Raw genomic sequence first — 21,698 nt, forward strand, 5'->3', positions numbered from 1 at the left:
CTCATCAAAGCGAGCACCGAACTGAGCATAAGTCAGCGAAGTCTTCTCCTCTGCGGTGCGAACTGACTCCCACCACTGTAGTGCATCTCCAACAAGCTTAAAGGTAGCAAACATCTGCTTCTAAATCTCCGTGCACTCAACCATGCGAAGATGACGCTCTATGTCCTTCTTTCACTTTTGAACTACTTTCACATCGGTGGAGCCTGAGAACTCAGGTGGGTTCCCCTTTGTAAAAGACCTTTTGGCCTTCTCCCAAGGATTAGTCTGAACCACTAGTAATGGTATAGGTATCTGCTGAATATATGGTTGATTCTGAAGTGCAGTTGCTACGCTTGCTGCTATAGATTGAACAATGATGTCAACTATTTGAGGAAGATATTATGGATCCTTTCCTTGACTATGGCCCTAATCCTAAGGTGCCTGATACTACTGCTCCTCCTCCTAAACTAAAGGCAACTATCCCTCCTCATCTTGGAGAAAAGGTGTATGCTGCTCTTCTGTAGCTTGCTGACGTAGTATGAGATTTTGACGCTTATGTTTTGCCTTCCTCAACTGTGTTTCCCGGCTATTCTGGTCCTTTTTCCCATCTTCTTCTAGTGTTAACTATTCTGTTAACATAGTAAGATGGAAATCAGTAAACAATTTAACGGACCGTAGAAGTATACAATGAATCCTAATACTTAGGCTCTAAACAAACAAATGCACTACACGAAAGTCAATATACGAAAGATCCCTAGAGACACTTGAACCTGGAGTGCTCTGATACCAACTGTGATACCCCCCTAATTTCAAAGCCATGTGTTGATCAAGTCCATGTCCAAAACCAGGGGATATAAAAACAATTAGGTAATAAACAAATAGAGAATATATAATACAAAAAAATAAATAAATGCTGAAAAGAAAACTAAAATAATAATTAAATAGTTAAATCCTCAATTAATAAAATCTAATAAATAATAAATATCTTTGATACCATTAATCCTCTGAAATACAACTCTGGAATTCATACCATGTGGACCCCTAATAAAATCCCAACTAAAATGAATAACTATCTAAAACTGAATACTAAAATATAAATAGAATCCTACGTAAGTAACCGAAAGAGTGATGATAACTAGTCTCTGCTCTGCACAAACATAAGCTAAGTTTGGAACTGACGATGACCTAAAAAATAAATAGTGGCTCAGACCCACAAAGAAGTTTTTTTAACTACATCTCAAACAAAGACCTAATGAACGAATACACCCTAGTCAACTCATGTAATAGCTACATAGTCGGTATATATATATAAATACACATTAAAGACTCTCACTCGACTATAGGGTAGAACATACAATCCTCTATATCCAACTACGCATCCCAGGAGTAATATAGCCTTCCTAACCATCGATCCTGAAAACTCATGCTCACATCATGGTACTTACATATATATATAGCCATTTCTTAACAATTGCAAAATCCGTATCCATCATCCATATATCCTGACAATGGCATGACAACTTATTAGCCAGCTCACCCTTAATATACAACCATATCCTGATAATAGTGTATAAATTCGAACCCATATCCTAATAATGGTTACCACACCATCAAATAAATAATAGATCAAGTATAAGATCATAACATAATGTAAAGACATGATTATATTAATTAAAACATCCATTGCAATTGTTATAATAATTAAAGCAATATATAACATCATATAAATAACTTATAAGCCATTTAAATTCCATTATGTCTCAATCCTTAGCATATTAATGTATATTATACATTCTGGGAATTTATCAAATCTATTTAAATCGTCTAAATCAATTAAAATGGACTAGACATCAACAACAAATCAAAATCTACCAATCCCAGTCCCAGGCCAACTGAGTTGGCTTCTTTTTAGAAAAAGTCAACTTCTTCATCAACTAAGTCGACTCATTCTAGAATGAGTCAGCTCATTCTTTAACTAAGACGACTTCTTCTCAAAGAAGTCGGCTCTTTCAGCAGTTGAGTTGACTCAGTTCCAACTGAGTCGGCTCATTCCTACTGTAGGTCATCTTTTTCATCTTCGGCCACTATAAAACCTCTATAATTCCACTGCTAAGGGTCCTAATCATCAAATCTAAGTTCTAAACGTCCCCAATAATTTCATTAAAGCAATTAGGTATGTAGAGATCAAAATTGAACAACAATTCATGCATCAAATCTCAAGTTCATATAAATCATGAACATATACATATGTACATATATAGTCTATGTTTTAAACCGATTTAGCATGCAAATAGGTTCATTAATCTTGTTTAATCATCCTAAAGCCATCCTGGACGTGTACTGAACACTAGATTAAAGGAGAGGAGTCGAACATAGAACTTGCCTTAATGATTTCGAATTAAAACCCAAAACTACTTCTTCTTCGGCCAATTCCTCAACGCTGGTAGCCTCTGGTTGCCGTCGTCGCCCTACTATTCATATACACGAACATCCTCCTTCTCTCCTACCTTGGTTCGGCCTTGTTTCCTTGGCCAATTTCTCTATATTCACTTTTAGTTAACTTTCTCCCTTTCTTTCTCTACTGCCTCTCTCTCTAACGCTCTGTATATCTCACGTAATATACCCCTCTACAGACCCATAATATACATATATATAGGCTACAATTAACTTACCCTAATTCTAATCCTACTGACCTAAGGAAAAAGAAAATAAAAAGGAAAATAATAATAACCATAATAATTCTCTTGATACGTGATTATAGGTAAAATTATAATAGTACACACAAATATATATATATATATATATATATATATATATATATATATATACATATATATAAAAAATAAAATATAAAAAAAATAATATATAATCCAATTCCTTTAAACTAAATTAAAATAAAATAAAATAAAAATATTTAACCTAACAAATAATTACAAATAGTTAATCAAGCAAATACATACAAATCACATAATTCACATAAAAAATTAAATCAAATAATCACATAAATACATAGCCACATAATCAAATAAAATGTAATAAAATTAATAAATAAATCATCTGAAAATTAGGGGTATTACACTTCTGGCATGAAACAATAGATGTAATGCAGAGGTAGTCAACACTACCTTTATTTATAATTTTAATATGATATCCACTACAACGTATATCTTTAAATCTTGGTGTAGGCCTAGTCGTGTCGACTAACAAGTTGCAATAAAAGTGTGGCCAAGTTTAAATTTATAAAGAGCCACTACTACCTTTAACTACTAATATAGCTAGGGTGAGTAGGGACCATCCCAAGGGATTGGGAGCTATGTTAATATGGAAACAAGGTCGGATTAGTAGGTCGAGCGATCAAAATGTGTTTTGATTTGTTAATTAGACTACAATATAAATAAATTCAATACTAAACAACTAAAGTAAATAAAAGGGTAGAGAATAAGATAGAGAGGTTTTGGGATTTAGAGGTCACCACTAAACATCATGATTCTGGACACTCAATGTGTAATAAATGAGGGAAAACATGTGTTGCAATACAATGAGGTATGATTGATTGAATCAATAAGCATGGATTGACTAATTAAGCATATAATGTCTAGACAACCTAGTAAATAGCACAATATATCAAACTAAGCCATTATTCCTTCCTTTAAGCTCACAATCAACACACTAACAAGTTAGAGAATTATACTACTTGCATTCATAAGTATGGAACATCAAACAACAAGTATGGATTGTCCTTACATCTAAGAAAGTAAAGCAACTACACTACATCTAAGCTAAGGGCATGGAAATTAAACTAATTAAACTAAGGTAGAGGCACAATTTATCAAGAAATGAGTATGAACCATCAAACAAACCACAAGAGTATTCTATTTAAGCACTATGCCTTGACAATCTCTAAATTCATAACATCAATACACATAGACATGCATCAATATCACAAAACTAAAAGATAAACACATGAACATCTATTCTAGCATACATAAACATATGGATAGAATGAAATGATCAATTAGAAGTATTAATCAACACAAATCATTGTAAAAGCAAGATTTATATATAAATCAAATGTCAAGACAAGATTACAACACAAATCCCCTCAAAATACAAAACATCAAGGTCTAGAAGGCATGCTTAGGGCTAACTCTAGCCCCAAGAAGATGTTTAGCTACTCATTAATGTAGTCATCCAACCCTCAAGGACCATCTCCATGGTAGAAATGCTCTTTTTTTTTATGGAAACCATAGAAGAATGAAAGAACTCCCAAAATAGTGTATGTCTCTCTAAGCTCTAGCCTCTTCTCCAAGATATATGATATAAGATGTATTGAGATATCTAAGTTATGATGTAAAAATGGCTCAAAATCCTTATATAGGTAGCTCAAGTGTCACACCCAATGGTCAGGTATCGTGCACTAGGGTCCCTTCAATGATTGCACCATGAGCCATCTTTTAATGAGCTGGACTCTGTTTTATTTCAGACTTGAGGAGCTTTGATCGATCGAATTTAGATGAGATCGAATGAACTGTGGCCAGAACCATCGAAGTTAGGCCAGATCGATCAATCCATGGCGGCGCCTTTTTGGAATAAAACGAATCTGAGATATTTTTGGGATATTTTGGGAAAAAGACAAAAATAGTAGGTAGGGATAAGATCAAGGAAGTTCGATCGATCTGAAGAAAGTTAGATCAATCGAAGATGGAATTTATTGAGGATAAGGACAAGGGGTCTGATCCATCTTGGTGAGGTGAGATCAATCACTGTGAGATCGATCGAAAGTATTCTTGATCGATCGAAGTTTGCTAATTTCCACCACTTTCCTCCATTCTTCTATTCAGCTTGAGATTGCTTCTTTTATGCTCTAATTTGGCTGAATTGACTTATTTTGGGGATAAGCACCTGAAAAGGGCAACAACATGAAATTAAACTAAAACAGGAAAGTAAGATAGATAAAGGTCCTAGAATACTCAAACTTAAGGGGTTTAAATATGCACTTTTCAGCGTTCATCAAATCTCAACAGATTTCTTCTGGATCTGGTTGAGTACAAAGCATCAGCAATATATAATTTTGTTCCACATGGTAACAAAATATTAGCTCTTCCGGAGCCTTCAATCAAGTCTGTAGGATCTGATATTGTTTGTATTTACACTAACTTCAGCTAATGTTATATGAGAGAAATATTTTCTATCTCAAAGGATAGTGTGCGTTGTTGCACTATCTGCTAAACATATATCCTCACAATATTTCTTGGACTTAGTTGCCAAATCCATGCCTCTTCATACATGCAAATTTATAATTGATTACTTTCAAAAGAAATAAGTAAATTATAAGTATAATGATACAGATTTAAGATCATGCTGAAATAGATACAACAAAGTATACTTAAAGAGTTACAATACAACAAGTATCTTACAATACTGCTACAATATGGTCAGTTGCAAATATAATACAAGAAAACAGGAGAATATAGCTACAATACGGCTAGTTACAAATATCATACAGAAAATAGGAGAACACATTAATTCGTATAGACATCACCAATGAGATGGCTAATTTTGCCAGTAGGATCCTTAAAGAAATCCGAAACATTTATGTGAGTGATGTCTATTGGCTCATCATCATCATTAAAATTAGTTTCAATATTTTTCCCTTTTTCATTTACTGAGGCTTGGTAAAGGTTGGTCAAATGTCTGGGCATACGACAGGTACGCGACCAGTGCCCTTTTATGCCACACCGATAATAAGGCTTTTCTGTATAATTCTGAGGGGTTTTGTTTTGCATACACTTTTCTTTTGCCTGCTTGGTCACATTTATATTCCACTTTTGGTGGAACGACTTCCACTTTTAGTAGAATAGTGTGGGGTTCCTTATGAAAAATTGTGAGGGATTCTAACCACCACGGTTGTGGTAATTATTTCAATCATAACCATCCCAATGATCACGGCCAAGACCACGTCTCTGGCCATGAGATGGGATGCATTCGCTTTTGGGAATGGTGTTGCTCTGGTCCGACGGGACAGGTGATTTTTCAACAAAAACTCATTATTTTGTTTAGTTACTAGTAAGGTAGAAATTAGCTCAGAGTATTTAGTAAATCGAAGCTCTCAATACTGCTGTTGTAGAAGCACATCTGAGGCATGAAATGTGAAGAATGTTTTTTCTAATATGTTCTCATCAGTGATTTTTTTCTCCACACAAGATTAATTGTGAGCTAATTTTGAAAAGAGCTAAATTATATTCATTTATGGTTTTAAAATCCTGCAATCGTAGATTTATCCAGTCAAATCGAGCTTTGGGAAGAAATACAGTTTTCTGATGCTCATATCGTTCTTTTAAATTATTCTATAAGATGAGTGAGTCTTTAATCGTTAGGTACTCAGTTTTTAATTCCTTATATAAATGATAGGGGAAAAAAATCATTGCTTTTGCACGATCCTGCAGGGATGCTTCATTATCTACTTTACTTGTATGATGTCCAAGATCTATGGCATTGAAATGAATCTCTGCATCAAGGATGCATGATATATAGTTTTTGCCTGAAATATCAAGGGCAACAAGCTTGGTAAGATTCGACATTATCGGGGAATTATAAATGATAAAATAACATAGTTAGAATTATTTCATCGATCATAATCGAACTGAGGAATGCATCATAATAAAAAGAATAATCAATTTGAGATTAATAAAATACCGTAGCCACTATAATAAAATTTGCATAGTGGCGATATCATATATATAAATAACAATCAATTTATATTCACAATACAACAAGTGGCTTGGTGGCTCGTTAACTCAACTAGCACATTAAAGGCCACGATTCAAATCTTATGGTAAAAGTTTTTCTTTTCTTTTTTTGTACTTTTTGTATATCATGTCATATACGTACACAAGACCAAATGTGAACATGTTTAAATTGTAGAAATAATTATGTATATAACATGTCATATACTTAGATAAGATTAAATGTGAACATGTTTAAATTGTAGAAATAATTATGTGGGTAATGTCATTGACCTTTGGAAATGGAGAAGACAAATTTTCCACCACATACTACATATATATGTATATATATAAATACAATATCAATTAAGTTCTATTGTCAACTGTAACATAAAAACTATATAATGTGTGTGTGTGTGTATATATATATATTTGTATATATATGTGGTATGTGGTGTATAATATCAATTAAGTTCTATTGTCAACTGTAACATAAAAGTTCATAAGCTAAAATAGTAAAGGAAACGTGCATGCTACATAAATGTGTGTGTGTGTGTGTGTATATATTTGTATATATAATGCAATCAAGGGGTCATTATTTATTTTTCTATAATTTTGCGGAACTTCAGGTTCGTAAGGGGTACTCAGTGTAAAGGAGTTCAGGTCAACAAGTTTTGTAAAACTTCAGGTTCGCTTGGACTTCAAGTTAATAAATTTTGTGAAACTTCGGGTTCACAAAAAGTATCAAGTATTCGTGAAACTTCAGGCTCACGAATAATATATTAATATATGCAAAACTTCGGGTTTGCAAATATCATTAAATATAAATAATTTAGTATTTGCGAGACTTCGGTCTCAATAATTTATTTTTTTTATAAAGAATGAACTAAAATATTATAATATAAATAAATAAATAAGTATTTGTGAGACTTCTTTAATATAAATAATAATTTTTCTTATTCTTTGAAGTGACAAAGAAAAATAAAATTTTCTTATCAGTTGGTACAGTCTCGTGCTGATAACGTTTTATAAATATAGAGTAAGAACTGAAGAGCATAAAAGATATGAGTATGAAAGTGAGAGCTTTTGTATTACTAATTTATCTCGGGATGCATCTTTTATCACAATACACAAACATATATAGACTAATTTTTTTTTTTTTTTTTTTTTTTTTTTCACAATCCACGTCCACATACACAAATTATACATTTCCCATGTACATAACATATAAATGGTGCAAAGTATTTAATATGTGTACCCCCATCAACTTTTTCAACAATTTCCAATTTTTCCTTATATGAATCAACTAATTTATTGTCATGCATTTACGAATAATTTTTAAAATAAATAATTCCAAAGGCTACTCCGAGCCTGATTTTAGTGATTCCTCCAACGTAGAAAGTTGTGGCTCTAGTCCCGTTAAAAAATAATAAAAGGTTAAGCTACTCTGAATTTATAATTAAGCACTGCAAGTGCGTGTCACGCGCTTTGAAGAAGGCATTTTGCTTGCTGGAGATTGTCTCAGCCACTGCAACTCGAAGGTTGAGTTCGGTTTTATGTGCCGAGGAGAGAGAGAGAGCAGAGACCTTTTGGGCATGATGGAAAGGAGTAGAAGTAGCGGAAACTACAAGAACCCGTGTCTGACAATGCATCAGCCATGGGCTTCTTTGCTGGTTCAGGGTATCAAACGCATTGAAGGAAGATCTTGGCCTGCCCCTATCAGAGGTATTTTTCTTTTACACCCCAACAATACCCCTATTTTTTCATTACACCAGTCAAGTTATGAATTGTGGAATGAAGATCAGTTCATGATGTAATTTTTCTTTTCTTTTTTTTTTTTTTGTATTTGTTACTGTTTTTGTTGGGGTTCATGATTTTTCTTATTTGTTCATTCGTTTTTTAAAATTCTAGGTTCTATTGCTGTTGTTTTGGTCCTGGGTTATGATTAATCTTTGGGCTATAAAATGCAATCTTTAATTTACATATACTAAAACTCTCATGATAAGAGATGTATCATATATATATATATATCAGTAAAATGATAATATAATATTAATCTATAATTATGGACGCTAGGGAAAAAGGGAGACCTTTTAGGGCATGATGGAAAAAGTCATCTGCCATATTAAATGTATTAAGAGTGAAGATTCATGAGTTTTATTAAAAGATGATGAAAATTAAAGAAAGATGGAAAAGTTATTTTGAGAAATTGCTAAATGAAAACCACATAGAAAGTCTAGGCTTAGAAGAATATGTTAGAAATAACGTATTTTTCCGTACGGTCAAGGAGTGGAAGGTTAGGAATGCCTCAAGGAAGACGAAATCGGAGAGGGCTTTAGGACCCGACCCGATGGCATTCCTATTGAGGTGTGAAAGTGTTTAGGTGAAGTTGGCTTGTCTTGGTTAACAAAATTGTTTAATAAGATAATAACAACTAAGAGGATGCTGGATGAGTGGCGCCAAAGTATTATAATACCTATACAAAAATAAGGGGACGTACAAAGTTGTAATAATTACGGTATTAAATTAATGTATCACACTATGAAATTTTGGGAGAGAATGATTCAACAATGCTTAAGACGAGATGAAAGTGTCGGAAAATCAATTTGGATTCATGCTGAGTAGCTCAATGATGGAGGCTATTTACTTATTGAGGAGACTAATGGAAAGATATAGAAAAAAAAAGAAAAAAAAGAAATCTCCATATGGTTTTTATTTATTTGGAGAAAGCCTATGATAGGGTACCGAGAGACGTAATATGGAGGATTTTAGAAAAGAAAGGAGTTACAAAGGGATACATTGACACATTAAAGGATATGTATGATGATGGTTTTGTGATCATAGTTAGAATGCCTGTACGGAAAACAAGTGAATTCCCAATTACTGTAAGCTTACACCAAGTGTCAGCATTAAGTCCATTCCCTTTTGCTTTGGTTATGGATGAGCTGACAAGACACATCCAAGATGCAATTCCGTGATGTATGTTATTTGCCAATGATATTATTTTAGTTAATGAGACTAGAGAAGTTAATGCCAAATTGGAGGTTTGGAGAAAAGCACTAGAAGGGTTTAAGATAAGTCGAAATAAACTGAATATATAAAGTGTAACTTTAGTAAATCTAGAAAGACATATGAGGATGTAATGAAGATTGACAATCAAGAGGCATAAAAAAAGTGAACATTTTTGTTATTTAGGCTCAATTATTCATAATGAGGGAGAAATTGGAGAGAGAAATTGGAGATGACGTTAATCATTGGTAGGATGGGTTGAATGGAGGAGTGCATTTAGTATATTGTGTGATAAGCGTATCCCATATTAGACTAGCCATACTTTATGGTACCGAATGTTCGGCAGCTAAGAACAACATTTGCATAAAGTGAGCTTGGCAGAAATGCGAATGTTAAGATGGACGTGCACTAAGAATAGAAAGGATAGAAATTAGAAATTATCACATTTGGGAGATGGTTGGAGAGATAAAATGAGAAATAATTGGTTAAGATGGTTTGGACATGTGCAAAAAAGACTTTTAAGTGCGTCGGTTAGGAAAAATGACAGTCCACTTTGAGGGTAATACTAGGAGAAGAGGAAGACCAAAATATATGGAGGTAGAGTTAGTAAAGAAAGATATGATAGTATGTGAGTTGACTGAGGCTATGCCTTAAATAGAGCGGAATGGAAACATAGGATTCATGTTACAGTACCCAAGCAATTGGGAAAAAGGCTTAGACCGCTTGGTTGTTGTTGTCGTTGTTGTTGTTGGTGTATGGAAAAAGTTATCTTTTTATTTTTTATTTTTAAGTGACATATTCGCATTCTTATATCCCTATAATAAGGTATGTTGATCTTCTTGTGGAATTAACTCAACAATATTCAATGATCAAGATATTAAGAGATTTTCAGATTACTATTGCATGAGATTCAACCTTTGTACAATACTTAAGACAAAGCATTTTAATCATGTAATTATGAAACTTTAATTGGAACATTAATTCACACAATTTCAGTGTGATATAAATTTTACTGGAAAGGTTTAAGACAACTAGACCAGGGAATTTAGATTGAGAGAGAAAGTAGATTAAATTACCCTCACCTCTCGCTCTATCAAGAAAGTCAGTGACTTCCTGGGCTGTTCCCCCAGGACCTTGCCGAACAAGAATAGAATAGAATCAACCTGTTGAGCTTGCTGCTCTAGCTATCTCTTGGAGATCAACATGTTCCTCCTAGGATTTACTATTCTTCTTATTTAAAATTCCTGTATACTTTGAAGAGACGGACTTGAACACATCTTGGAGTCCATTCAAATTATTGAGAATTGAGACGCTTTTGCTTTTTGAAGAGATGCCTGTGTCTGTTTCAACTTTCACTTACCTTCCTTCTTCAATTTCAGAATTTCTCTGAATTTATTCTTGATATGAATTCTCCCCAAATTACCGATCGCAATAATTCAAACTATTGAAAACTACATAACATAAAAATTTATCATTTTTTCTGGCCTTTTTTTCCTCAACAATAGAAGTATTGGGATAATGTTGCTATGTGGGAACATGGCTTTACATTCGGAATCCCATATAGTGGCATCCATACTTGCCAGGTTGGTTTGTTCCATAGTGGGATCAATATTATCATTAATATTCTCTCCCTTTGATAGTGGGTCTATCAAACTTTTTCAAAGAACATTTTGACAAGCCTAAAAGTTACAAAAATTTCTTAGGCGGTCTTCTTCCTTCTTATTCATCTTTTCCAAATCACATCGTGCCAATTAGCTCTTACCCATTTTTATCTCTCTCTTGATTTGGCAGCTTTCTATGGAAAATTCAAATTCAAACGATGAAGTGATTTGATGCATCTAAAATAACTCAAGTACCTATTATTTTTTGGTTTCAACTAAATCCTTTTGATTCTACTGACCATGATAGTTTCTCCTAATGGAAAGCAAACATCAGGCTATCTTTTTTTTTTTTTGAAAGGTAACATCAGGCTATCATGCATCAACAAAGTCAAGGCAGAACATGGATGGCAATTTATGTAATTTTGTCACAGCTATCAGATGATAAAGAATTTGATTCAAATTTGCTTCTTGATCTGACCATATCTCAACATTTCAAGTATCTAGTAAAAATTAGGAAAATATCATAATTTTGACTATTAAAGGAAAAAGTATGAATTAGCCACAATGAGATTCCAATAAAGTGTCTTCCACTTCATTAAAGAGGAAATCATTATAAATTCCATAACCTGATGAACGTTATCGAGTAAAGGCTACGTGGTTCAAAGTTGTAAATCTGTCTATCAAGAGACATCATTGTCATATTCGTGCTTCAACACCAATTTTTAAGAGTATTAAAGTCGAAGTGAAACTTGGGAAGGGCAAGCTCGGGTTTAAGGTTGGTAGAGGTTTACTCTCAACCTCTATATAAGAGGGCTGAGGTTTTCTCTTGAGCTGCAACAAGAGAGGATTACTTCTGAGCCCATAAAAGAGTGGATTTCACTTGACCCGCAACAAGTGGTGTAAAGGTTTTGCTCTTCACCTGCAACTGCAAGAAGAGGCCCAATAGTGGATTGGGGGGAAATCTTCAAGTGGTGCGTTTGAGGCGAGGATGTAGGTGGAATTTTCCGAACCTCGTAAAAATCATTGTGTTAGTTTTTCTTATCCCTTAACTATTTACTTACTGTCTATGCATATTAATCAGTATTAGATGCATGATTTAATATGTTGGATATGATTACTTAAGTTTAGATGCATGCTAGGAACAACTATGTTAGAGTTAAGGATTAGTTGAAGTAGTATGGTAGTAGTTTAACTAATGGATTGTGTGTTGTTTGGGTAGTTGATATATGCTTATATTAGATGTATGTTAGGACTTAATGCTATTCTAGTTTATTCTAGATATTTGGTTGGATTAGTTAGATTAGCATATTTGATAATGCTTGAGATATTATTTGAAATTATGAAGGCTCACGATCAGGAGCAGTTGATCTTTCATGAACTATGTGCTGGAATTCCTTTTTGAAAGTGCAACATCCATTAGCTTTCTTTCATTTTGTCACACTTTTTTATTTTTATTTTTTCTTCTCAATCCAATTGACTGGATCAAGTGATTAATTTTATATATCCGGTAGTCTCCCCCCTCCCGCCCCCGCTGTATTGTTGTGTGCAGAGGATGCTTTTATATATTTTCTTTCTGTTTCCTTATTTTTTTTATTCTTTAATGAAGGCCGACTCTGGATTCATGCTGCCAGCAAGGTCCCAGAACCAGACACAATAAAAGCAATGGAGGACTTCTACAGGGAAATCTATGCAGTGAATGGGATAACTGATCTCAAGTTTCCAGAACATTACCCAATTTCAAGACTGTTAGGTGTTAAATTATATTTGTCATATTGTTCCAATCTTACATGTTCTATGTAATTTTCATAGATATCTTTTATCAACAAGATTGTTCCCCATAAACCAAAAAAAAAAAAAACAAAAAACAAAGGAAAAATGGACAGAAACTATTTAAGGGAAAAAAGGGTGTTGAACTTCAATAATTAATAGAATTGCAGGAACATTATTGTCTAACTTGAAACTTATTAGATAAGCAGTTAATTCTTTGAGTAGTTATTTATTTATTTATTTTATGTTATTAAAAAGGTTTCGCTCCACTTATCAAAAAAAAGATTTTGCTCTCTCACTCTCAAAAGACTTCTTTCTTTGATATCATGAGATTTTTTTCTTCTTATCTGCTCATCATCCGTTTCAATGTCTAGGCTATCTATACTTGATCTTTACATTCTTTTTTTCTTGTCTTCACATAAAAATAAAGGGTGCGAAGTAATACGAGTGATCTGTGGTTTCTGTGTCAAGTTGTGATGACTCATGACTGCTGTTTTCATTCTTCTTGATGCGATCTTTTTACTCAGAATTTATCACTAGTTTCGAAATTGTTTGCAACTACAGAGTACCAACTTATTTCCTTGTTTTATATAAACAGCTGGTATAGGTTATATAGTTTTATTTCTCGAATATATATATTGCAGTATTACAATAGCAAATCTGGAAAACTTAATCCTTGACACAGGCTGTGTTGAAGTGGTTGGGTGCGTTACACGTGAAGAGGTAGTATGCTGGGAAGAGGTCCCTGAAGGGGTGGGCTCCTTTGCTCTCTGCTTGTACTGATAGGATGGTGCCAATGGTTAACATCGCAGCACCATCCCGTTGTAATAATGTAATTAAACTTTCTTCTACAGGTGAGGCTCGAAGGGCAGACAGATTTTTGCTGGCTTTGTGAGCAACCACAGGTTTATATCTTGATAAAGCTCTATGTCTGGTTTTTGTTAAGTCCAAGAGTTGATGGTTAAGATGGTCAAATTGTTGCATCATCTCAATAAACTGATGGAATCAATTTTCCTCCATCAATGCAGAAACTGATAGTACCTTTTGAGATGCGGGGGCACCAAGGTGTTTATAACTTGGAGAGGAAGGTACTTTTGTTCCTTCTCTCTCATCTTTTTCGTGGTTGTGGTAGTTCCTTATTTATTTTTTCCCCTGTACTTTTGTATGATACACTGTTTACCTTTAATCCATTCTTCTTCTTGAACAGATTCATGAGGCAGCAGTCAGAGGACTTTGCCCGGTTACAGCTCCATTACCGGTTAAGTTTCCGCTTCCAGATCCGCAAGATCCTCTCTCGTTGAAACCGGGATCACTTGCTTCTCGCCCAGATGGCTCAAAAGCATCTGAAATGGAGAAGCCACCAAGTCTCAGTGCCGCCATAGCTGGTGCACAAGTAGTTGCCGCGCAGTTCTCAAAGAAGAAAAGTGGCCAGTCAATTACAATCGAAGAGGACATGCCCGTTTCCACTAGAACAAGGAACAAATCTAAAGAGAAGGGGATGTGACAAGATGATGAACTATCTGGGAAATCTGGTGCAAAGATTTGGCTTACAAGTATGAAGAGCAAATCACAACATGAACTGCGAACGAGACATGCTCTAGCCTCCATCAAGCTCCTTGCAGAGATTTGGACCATAACTCGGGGCTGTTTTTATATCTTCATCTTCAACTTAAACTCCATGTAACAAAAAAAAATCCTTATTGCATGTCAAAAATTTTTCGGTTGTTGCAAGTTATTTTCTTTGTGTAATTATCTAGATGAGATGTAATTTAGGCACACAGTATCATTATTATTATATATGGAACATTGTACTGGCAATTTATGACTTGGCACTGTAGTGAACTAGGGTGCACACGGTCCGGTTTTGAAGATTTTTAGAACCAAATCGCTCCCTACAGTTCCAAAAAATCTGAAACCGAGCCGGACCATTTGAGCCATGAATCGAACTAGCTCAAACCATGAAAAAACGGTTTGATTCGGTTTGGTTTCACGGTTCTAGTTGAATTTTACTTTCGTATTTTTTTCCTTGAATTGTGTATACAACAAAAAATAAAAATAAAAGCATTCACGTTCCCGAATCCAACACTAAAATAGAGAGAGAAAAAGAGGGGAAAGTGGGTGAAATAGACCAAAAGATAAACTCTGGAAATTAAAATAAGGTTGAATTTTGCTGAAATTGAAAAGGATGATAAATCCGTGGTCAAAAATTAAAAAACTTGATTCATTGTTGGTTGTGCTTGAGGTGTTAACATGCCGTGAGACTCGGAGATCTGTGAATTGAAAGTGAGAGGAAGGGGAGAGAGTGTGAGAAAGGATGTCACCAACAACAATGATAAAAGATCGATGGTGATGACCGAACTTCAAATGTTATGTGAGAGAGATTGACCAACAACTGATCTTGTGGCGATGAGAACTAAAAAGTGAATGAGGTGACATAAGCAAATAAAAAAAATGAAATAGAGGAGAAATGTTGGCAGCACTCAAAAATCAAAACATTGGGAAAAGCAAAAACAAATTAAAAAATATTAGAAAGTGATAAATGTTGGCTCACGTTTGATCATTGTGCCGAAATCCCTTACAAAGTTAAGTAATATATATGTATAACTATATATATATATATATATATATACATACATATTATAACGATTCGGTCTGAGCTGGTCCGGTCGTGTAGGACCCTAATTTGGGACCAAACAAAAAATTCACGGTTCCATTATTTTAGAACCATGACGGGATCGAATCGTTATAGAATCGGCCCAGATAGCCTGTTTCGGTCTAGTACGGTCTGATTTTTCTGGTTGACGGTTTTTTTGCACCCCCTATAGTGAATGCATATTATATTTCAACCATTTTACAAAGTTATTTATTCTAAATTTTACAAATTTGAATTACGGTGCATTATGTGTTTTTTTTTTTTTGCTATGAAATTTTAGACGATCTGAAGTTATGTTCTTTTACTAAAGAAGTTATATTCTGAAGGAATTTATACTTACATGGAAGCTTCAGATTGATGCTTTGGACAATGCTTGAATTCAAACTTCCCTAAGGATATAAGTAATATAATATCATTGAACTATATATAAGCAACAGCACTTGGTAAAAGGAGTCTTGTAATTGGATGGGTGGAATTTAAGAAAAATAATTAAGAAAATTGAATCAAAATTTTACAAATTCCAATTTGAAATCTCAAATTTCATGCAGTCAACACACCTTCACAGTTTAATACCTGTTATGGCTTGAACTGAACTTCTTGTTGCAAAAAAAGATATATGCCGATAATGTTCCAGATTCATATTACCCCAAGGGCTTCAACTTAGCAGTATTTTTTTATCTAAAAAGTCGAGGCCTCTGATCTACTGATGCTTCTTTGAATAGCAATGGCTCGCTTGGGGTGGGTGGGGTTTGTTTGATTTTGGGCTTTGTTTTGGGCCTTGTTTTTCTCTGTTGGGCTTGTTCTTTTTTCTTTGGGCCGGTGCCCTTTCCTGTACATTTGCCCCTTATTTATAAATTTATTTACCCAAAAAAATTTAAAAAAATTTCACGTAAATAGCATTCTACTCTTCTACTAAAGTTTTCTTCCTCTCATTAGTTAAATTCAACACACCATTGATTTTCTTTCCAATCATTCAGCACCTCTGCATTTCGGCGCCCACCAATTTTTTACTATTTTTTGGGAAACGTATTTCTGCGCCCACATTCACTTTGCATTCACACACAACACCAGTCTGCACCAACACTCCTTTCGTAAGCTCATCTAATGGAATCATTCATATATATATATATATAATTTGAGTGTACTGTTGGAGATATAAAAGGAGAGTGACCTTCTGAGTTGGATCCAACACTCGTGACTTTGTGAGGTGATTTTCATCCTCGTCTAATATTAAATTATTCAATAAAACGAAAAGGATTTTAATGTATGAATTGAAAAATATTTGTATCCAGTCGATTTATGTAAAAATTTATTTTGAATGAGAGTAAACCAAGGAATAAGCTTAGTGGAAGACGTGGAAATTGCTAACATGCATGTCAAATGCTTTTTAGATTAATGGTGAGATTGAGCCTTCATCGTTGTTAAATTGTGCAGTTAGCGAAAACGAAGTCATGAACTCACCAAGAGTCGAACAAAGACAGAGATAGAGACTTGTTGAGGCCACCTTTATCGGAGACTTAATTACTCTATTAATACAAATTAGTTAAACAAAAAATGTAACTCGATTATTTGAGAATCAAGTATTTAGTTAGCGCTAATAACACACGTATGATCCATGAAAAAATCTATAATTGACGATATTACAATACTGATTAAGAAATAAGTCAAGGAGTAAAAAATGATAGACCCCACATGCACTTCTCTTAATCGTGATAATGTCGATAACTATAACATTGCTCATCACGATGACTTTAATAAAAAAATCCCAACGAAGAAAATATGTCATGGACACCTGTGAACATGCTCATCATGATTAATTTAATTGAAAAAACCCAAGGAAGAAAATATGTCAAGGACACCTGTGAACATGAATGGGAAGCAGAGTACATTCACATCAATTGGGCTCAAAGAACATATCGTCTGTCCACTCATCTACACCGCACAATTATTGACGTCATGTGTGACGTTGCATAAATTGTTTCTCTCATCAGTGTCACCATCCCAAATGGGAAATGGAGAAACGCGAGTCTTGAAATCGAAAACGTAACCACTAATGTAAAGCTAACATTCTTAAACTCATCGAAAATCTTTTAGATCAGGATATGTCTCTCTATGTCCCCTGTGATAATATAATATAATCATTCCAAAGTTACCACTTTGTTTAGCTTAACCCTGATATAATCTTGTACTAGGGGAAATTCTATAATAACTTCGGATATGTTTACATGTGATATTTTTCTTAATGAAATACTTTATTTTTAGTGACAATTGAGATACGAAAGTTTGAAAGATAAATAGAGAACATTCATTGAAAGAAATATCAACATGCTAACGTCTCAATACATCACGTAACTAACTCCAACGAGTTGGCTCCCGTAATAAAATCTTAAAATTTAGTGCCTCATGAAGTATTAAATTTCAAATTCGAATCATCCCGAGTGTGATCAAATTCCTTAAAGGCCATGACCGCAAACATAATCTCTCGCTTTGACTTAACAACATTTTCACATGGCAACATACCTTGGGTTAGATAAAGTAGTGTGCTAATTCAATTACAGGAGTTTGGGCAAAGAAAAATAAGAACCACTTATATGTACTACGGAAAGGAAATGGTCCCTATGATGATATAATATAATCATCATAAAGTTACCACTCTATTTAGCTTATCCTCGATATAATCTTGTCCCGGGAGAAATTCTATAATATGTTTCGGATATGTTAATACTAGGTATCCAATTGAGAGACGAAAATTTGCAAGATAAATAGAGAATATTCATTGAGAGAAATAAAAAAATATTAACATCCCAATATATCACGTAGTTAATTTAAGGGATTAGAAAAAAAATCTCAAAGAGTTAGCTTCAGTAGTGAAATCTTAGAACTTAGTGTCTTGTGAAATATTAATGTTTGAATTCTCTCGAGTGCGATCAAATTCTTTAAAAATTACAATCGCGAACATAGTTTAAATCTTATTCGATTCGTACAAAAAAATCTACCTAACAACATAAATTCTCTCGAGTGCGATCAAATCCCTTAAAAATTATAATCACAGATATAATTTAAGTCTTACTTGATTCGTATAGAAGGATCGGCCTAACAACATATTCGCATGGCAAAGTACCCGGGTTAAATAAAGTAATGTGTTAATTCAATTCTAGGAGTTTGGGCAAAGGAAAATAAGAATCACTTTATCTATTACGGAAACGAAATGGCTAGCAAATTGTCAACCTTTTCAACTAGAAGGTCCCAAAAGAAACATGGTTAGTGGGATTTGTGACAAAAATAATTTTTAATTTGGTGTTTTCTAACAACCTCTTTGACACGTGTCATACTCACAATGGCCAACAACCATTATAAAAGGCCTACTAGATTCTACTAGTTTTGCAGAGTCAAAAGAGAGTCCAAAGATGTCTACTAAACACTTGCTAGTGTTGTTCCTTGCTGTTGTGGTTCTCACCACCGCCTCATTAGCCGACCACCACAAGCCACCTGAACATGGACACAAGCCACCTGAACATGGACCCAAGCCGCCCCCAAAACACAAGCCACCAACCCCAGAAGAGACTGATGATAAGAAGCCAACCCTAGAACACAAACCTCCCAAGGAAGAGAAGCCACATCCGGGACATGATAAGCCACCATTTCATGGACACCCTCCAGTGGTGAATGTTGAAGATGCACACAAGCCGCCCCAAGGCCCCAAACCGAACCTGCCCCCAAAGAAGCCACCCCAGAAGAAGCCACCAAGCGGTGGCAAGCCTCCGGCAACAGGTTCCAACTGAGAGATATGGACTGATCACTTTTTTATGGATAGAAATAAAACCAGTTGTGATCTGCTGCTGTATGCTTTCTTAGAAAGTGTCAGTTTCTATGTATGAGCTAGTCATAACTAGTATTACTACTAGTTGGATTGTCTTCTTGTTATTTACTACTCAGTTTGTGTATGTGTATCTTAATTTGGTTGTAGCTAATGGGCATGGATGTGCTCTTTATCAATGCTGCTTATATAGGCATATATTATTACTATCTCTACTTTCAGTTTCTCATCTCTAATTCTGGTTATAAAATCTTCATTTATGAACATCATGAACATGGTCATAAAGAGTTACTAAATCATAAGATGTTAGTAGGTGAGTACGTTAAAAGAGTAATGCTATTATGAGTTGGATCCCATGATTCATGGACTCTCTTTTTAAGTTCAAACATTTTGAGCTAAAAAAAATAATGCACAAATTATGTCATCACGTGGACAATATTAAAGTGACTCCATTGTAAAAAGAAATTTATTTTTTTCTTCCTATTATTCGTCACTTTCTTATATTATTTTAGCGGAACGAAAGCAATTTATCTTACTTTCTAAAGCAATTTATCTTACTTTCTATCGCCAATTCTTTCTTTATATCATCTCAATCAAACGAAAGAAATTTACCACCAAAACCATAAGAACAAATAATAAAGTAGACAAACAGAGTAAAAAGCTAGTGCATGTTTTAACAGAAAAAGGAGTATAAAGAGAACAAATTCACTAGTGCAAGTGTCATAAAAGATAGACTAGCTAGTGAAAGCGACAACCCCGAAACATGGATCGAAAGCGAGCAACCACCAAAGAACTAGAAAAAAAATAGACAAAAAAGAACACATAGGGCTCACAACTCAAGAGTTTAAAATAGTGTCAAATAAATCCATGAGCAACTGAAAAGGCATCCTTGATGAAGATAAGGCAAGCTTAATGACATAAATAGTTGTGAAATTAATGTTTTCCTCCTCACGCTTCTAGCAGCCAAGTTAACAATGTCAGATCAAGAAGGTGTGAGTTGGGCAGCAGAATATGTCGTGGAAAGTCAAGTTTTCAAAACTATTTTAGAGAAGTATTAATTACGAGTTTTTTTTATCTAATTTTTACTCTACTAAAATTACCGGTTAATTAACAATCACAAATAATGAGAAAGTAAAGTTTGAGTGACATAAGATTTTAGCAAGGAACCCAATTGGAAAACCTCGAGAATTTTTGTGTTGTCTCGAGTGTAAAACAATCCATTATGTATGAAGCAAAGTACATCGAACTTTGACTCAAGCTCACACCCTTTCACTCTACCAAGCCTCAATCCGCTGAATACCCCTGGCTTTGTGACTTCCCGTCTGATTGCTTTCGACTTCAAACTTATGCCTCGAACCTTGTAGAAGGATTGCTGGAAGATTAAGAATACTCTGCAAATGCCTTGATCCCTTCAAAGTGATCAGAAAATCTTCTTCTTCGAATCTAATTGTTGTAGAAGAAATAAGATCTACTTACTTTTATCGTTGTAGATGCAATCCTCAATAGACTTGAACACAATCAGGAATTCGAACAACACCCTAATTCACTCGTTTGTATATAGTGTGTATGTTCTTAAAGAAATCTCACAAAAAGGGTCTCAATGAAAATCAGAATTTTAATGCAAAAAGCCCTACAACCCTAAGTTTGAAAATATATTTTATAGACTTTTGAAACCCTAATTGTAGTTAGAAAAGAAGTCAATTTCGTGCATAAGCTTTTAAGAGAAAGTCTAAAGACTTAAACCGGTTCAGCTGCCTTTGAATCGGTTCAAGTTGGCTAGTGTATTTTTTTAAAAACAAAACATTAACACTTGAATTGGTTTAGCTGCTCTTGAATCGGTTCAAGTTGACTAGACCTGATTATCACTTGAAGCGTAAACATGTTTTTTGTACATAGACCAAGCAAAATTACCAGTGAAAGCTTAATCTAGATAAAGAAATTAAAATCTTTAGTGATTAAACCCCCCTAAATATCAACTCCCCGTGAATGTGAGTGTCACATTATTTTTTATCTCCCCCTTTTGTGGAACAAATTAACAAACGTAGAAGATAAAGCATATAGAAAAACACAAGGGGCAAATTACAAAAGAACATATCAAGTCATTTTTGTCAAAAATAATTTCAAGCACATAAACAGAAAGATCATCT

At 34.2% G+C, this 21,698-nt stretch overlaps 2 protein-coding genes across 3 annotated transcripts; both read left to right on the forward strand.

Moving 5' to 3' along the window:
* Nucleotides 1–8,154: 8,154 nt before the first annotated feature.
* LOC132297049 (uncharacterized) lies at nucleotides 8,155–14,899 on the forward strand. Of its 2 annotated transcripts, none has more exons than XM_059794890.1 (6): nucleotides 8,155–8,429; nucleotides 12,921–13,064; nucleotides 13,737–13,834; nucleotides 13,936–13,986; nucleotides 14,110–14,169; nucleotides 14,289–14,899. In XM_059794890.1, exons 1-6 carry the CDS (start codon nucleotides 8,261–8,263, stop codon nucleotides 14,583–14,585), a joined length of 819 nt encoding a protein of 272 aa, XP_059650873.1. In that variant the 5' UTR covers nucleotides 8,155–8,260; the 3' UTR covers nucleotides 14,586–14,899. The 2 variants fall into 2 exon arrangements, with proteins under 2 accessions (XP_059650873.1, XP_059650872.1); XM_059794889.1 differs by having other exon boundaries at nucleotides 8,156–8,429; nucleotides 13,767–13,834.
* Nucleotides 14,900–19,123: 4,224 nt separating this feature from the next.
* LOC132296747 (early nodulin-75-like) lies at nucleotides 19,124–19,760 on the forward strand. The gene has a single exon (XM_059794870.1). The coding sequence runs from the start codon at nucleotides 19,142–19,144 to the stop codon at nucleotides 19,514–19,516; it is 375 nt and encodes a 124-aa protein (XP_059650853.1). The 5' UTR covers nucleotides 19,124–19,141; the 3' UTR covers nucleotides 19,517–19,760.
* Nucleotides 19,761–21,698: the final 1,938 nt, after the last annotated feature.

This window comes from Cornus florida, unplaced genomic scaffold, assembly GCF_030987335.1.
Source record: "Cornus florida cultivar Cherokee Brave unplaced genomic scaffold, ASM3098733v1 CherokeeBrave_3.0.0_Hap2_Chr01, whole genome shotgun sequence".
NCBI classification, from domain to species: Eukaryota; Viridiplantae; Streptophyta; class Magnoliopsida; order Cornales; family Cornaceae; genus Cornus; species Cornus florida.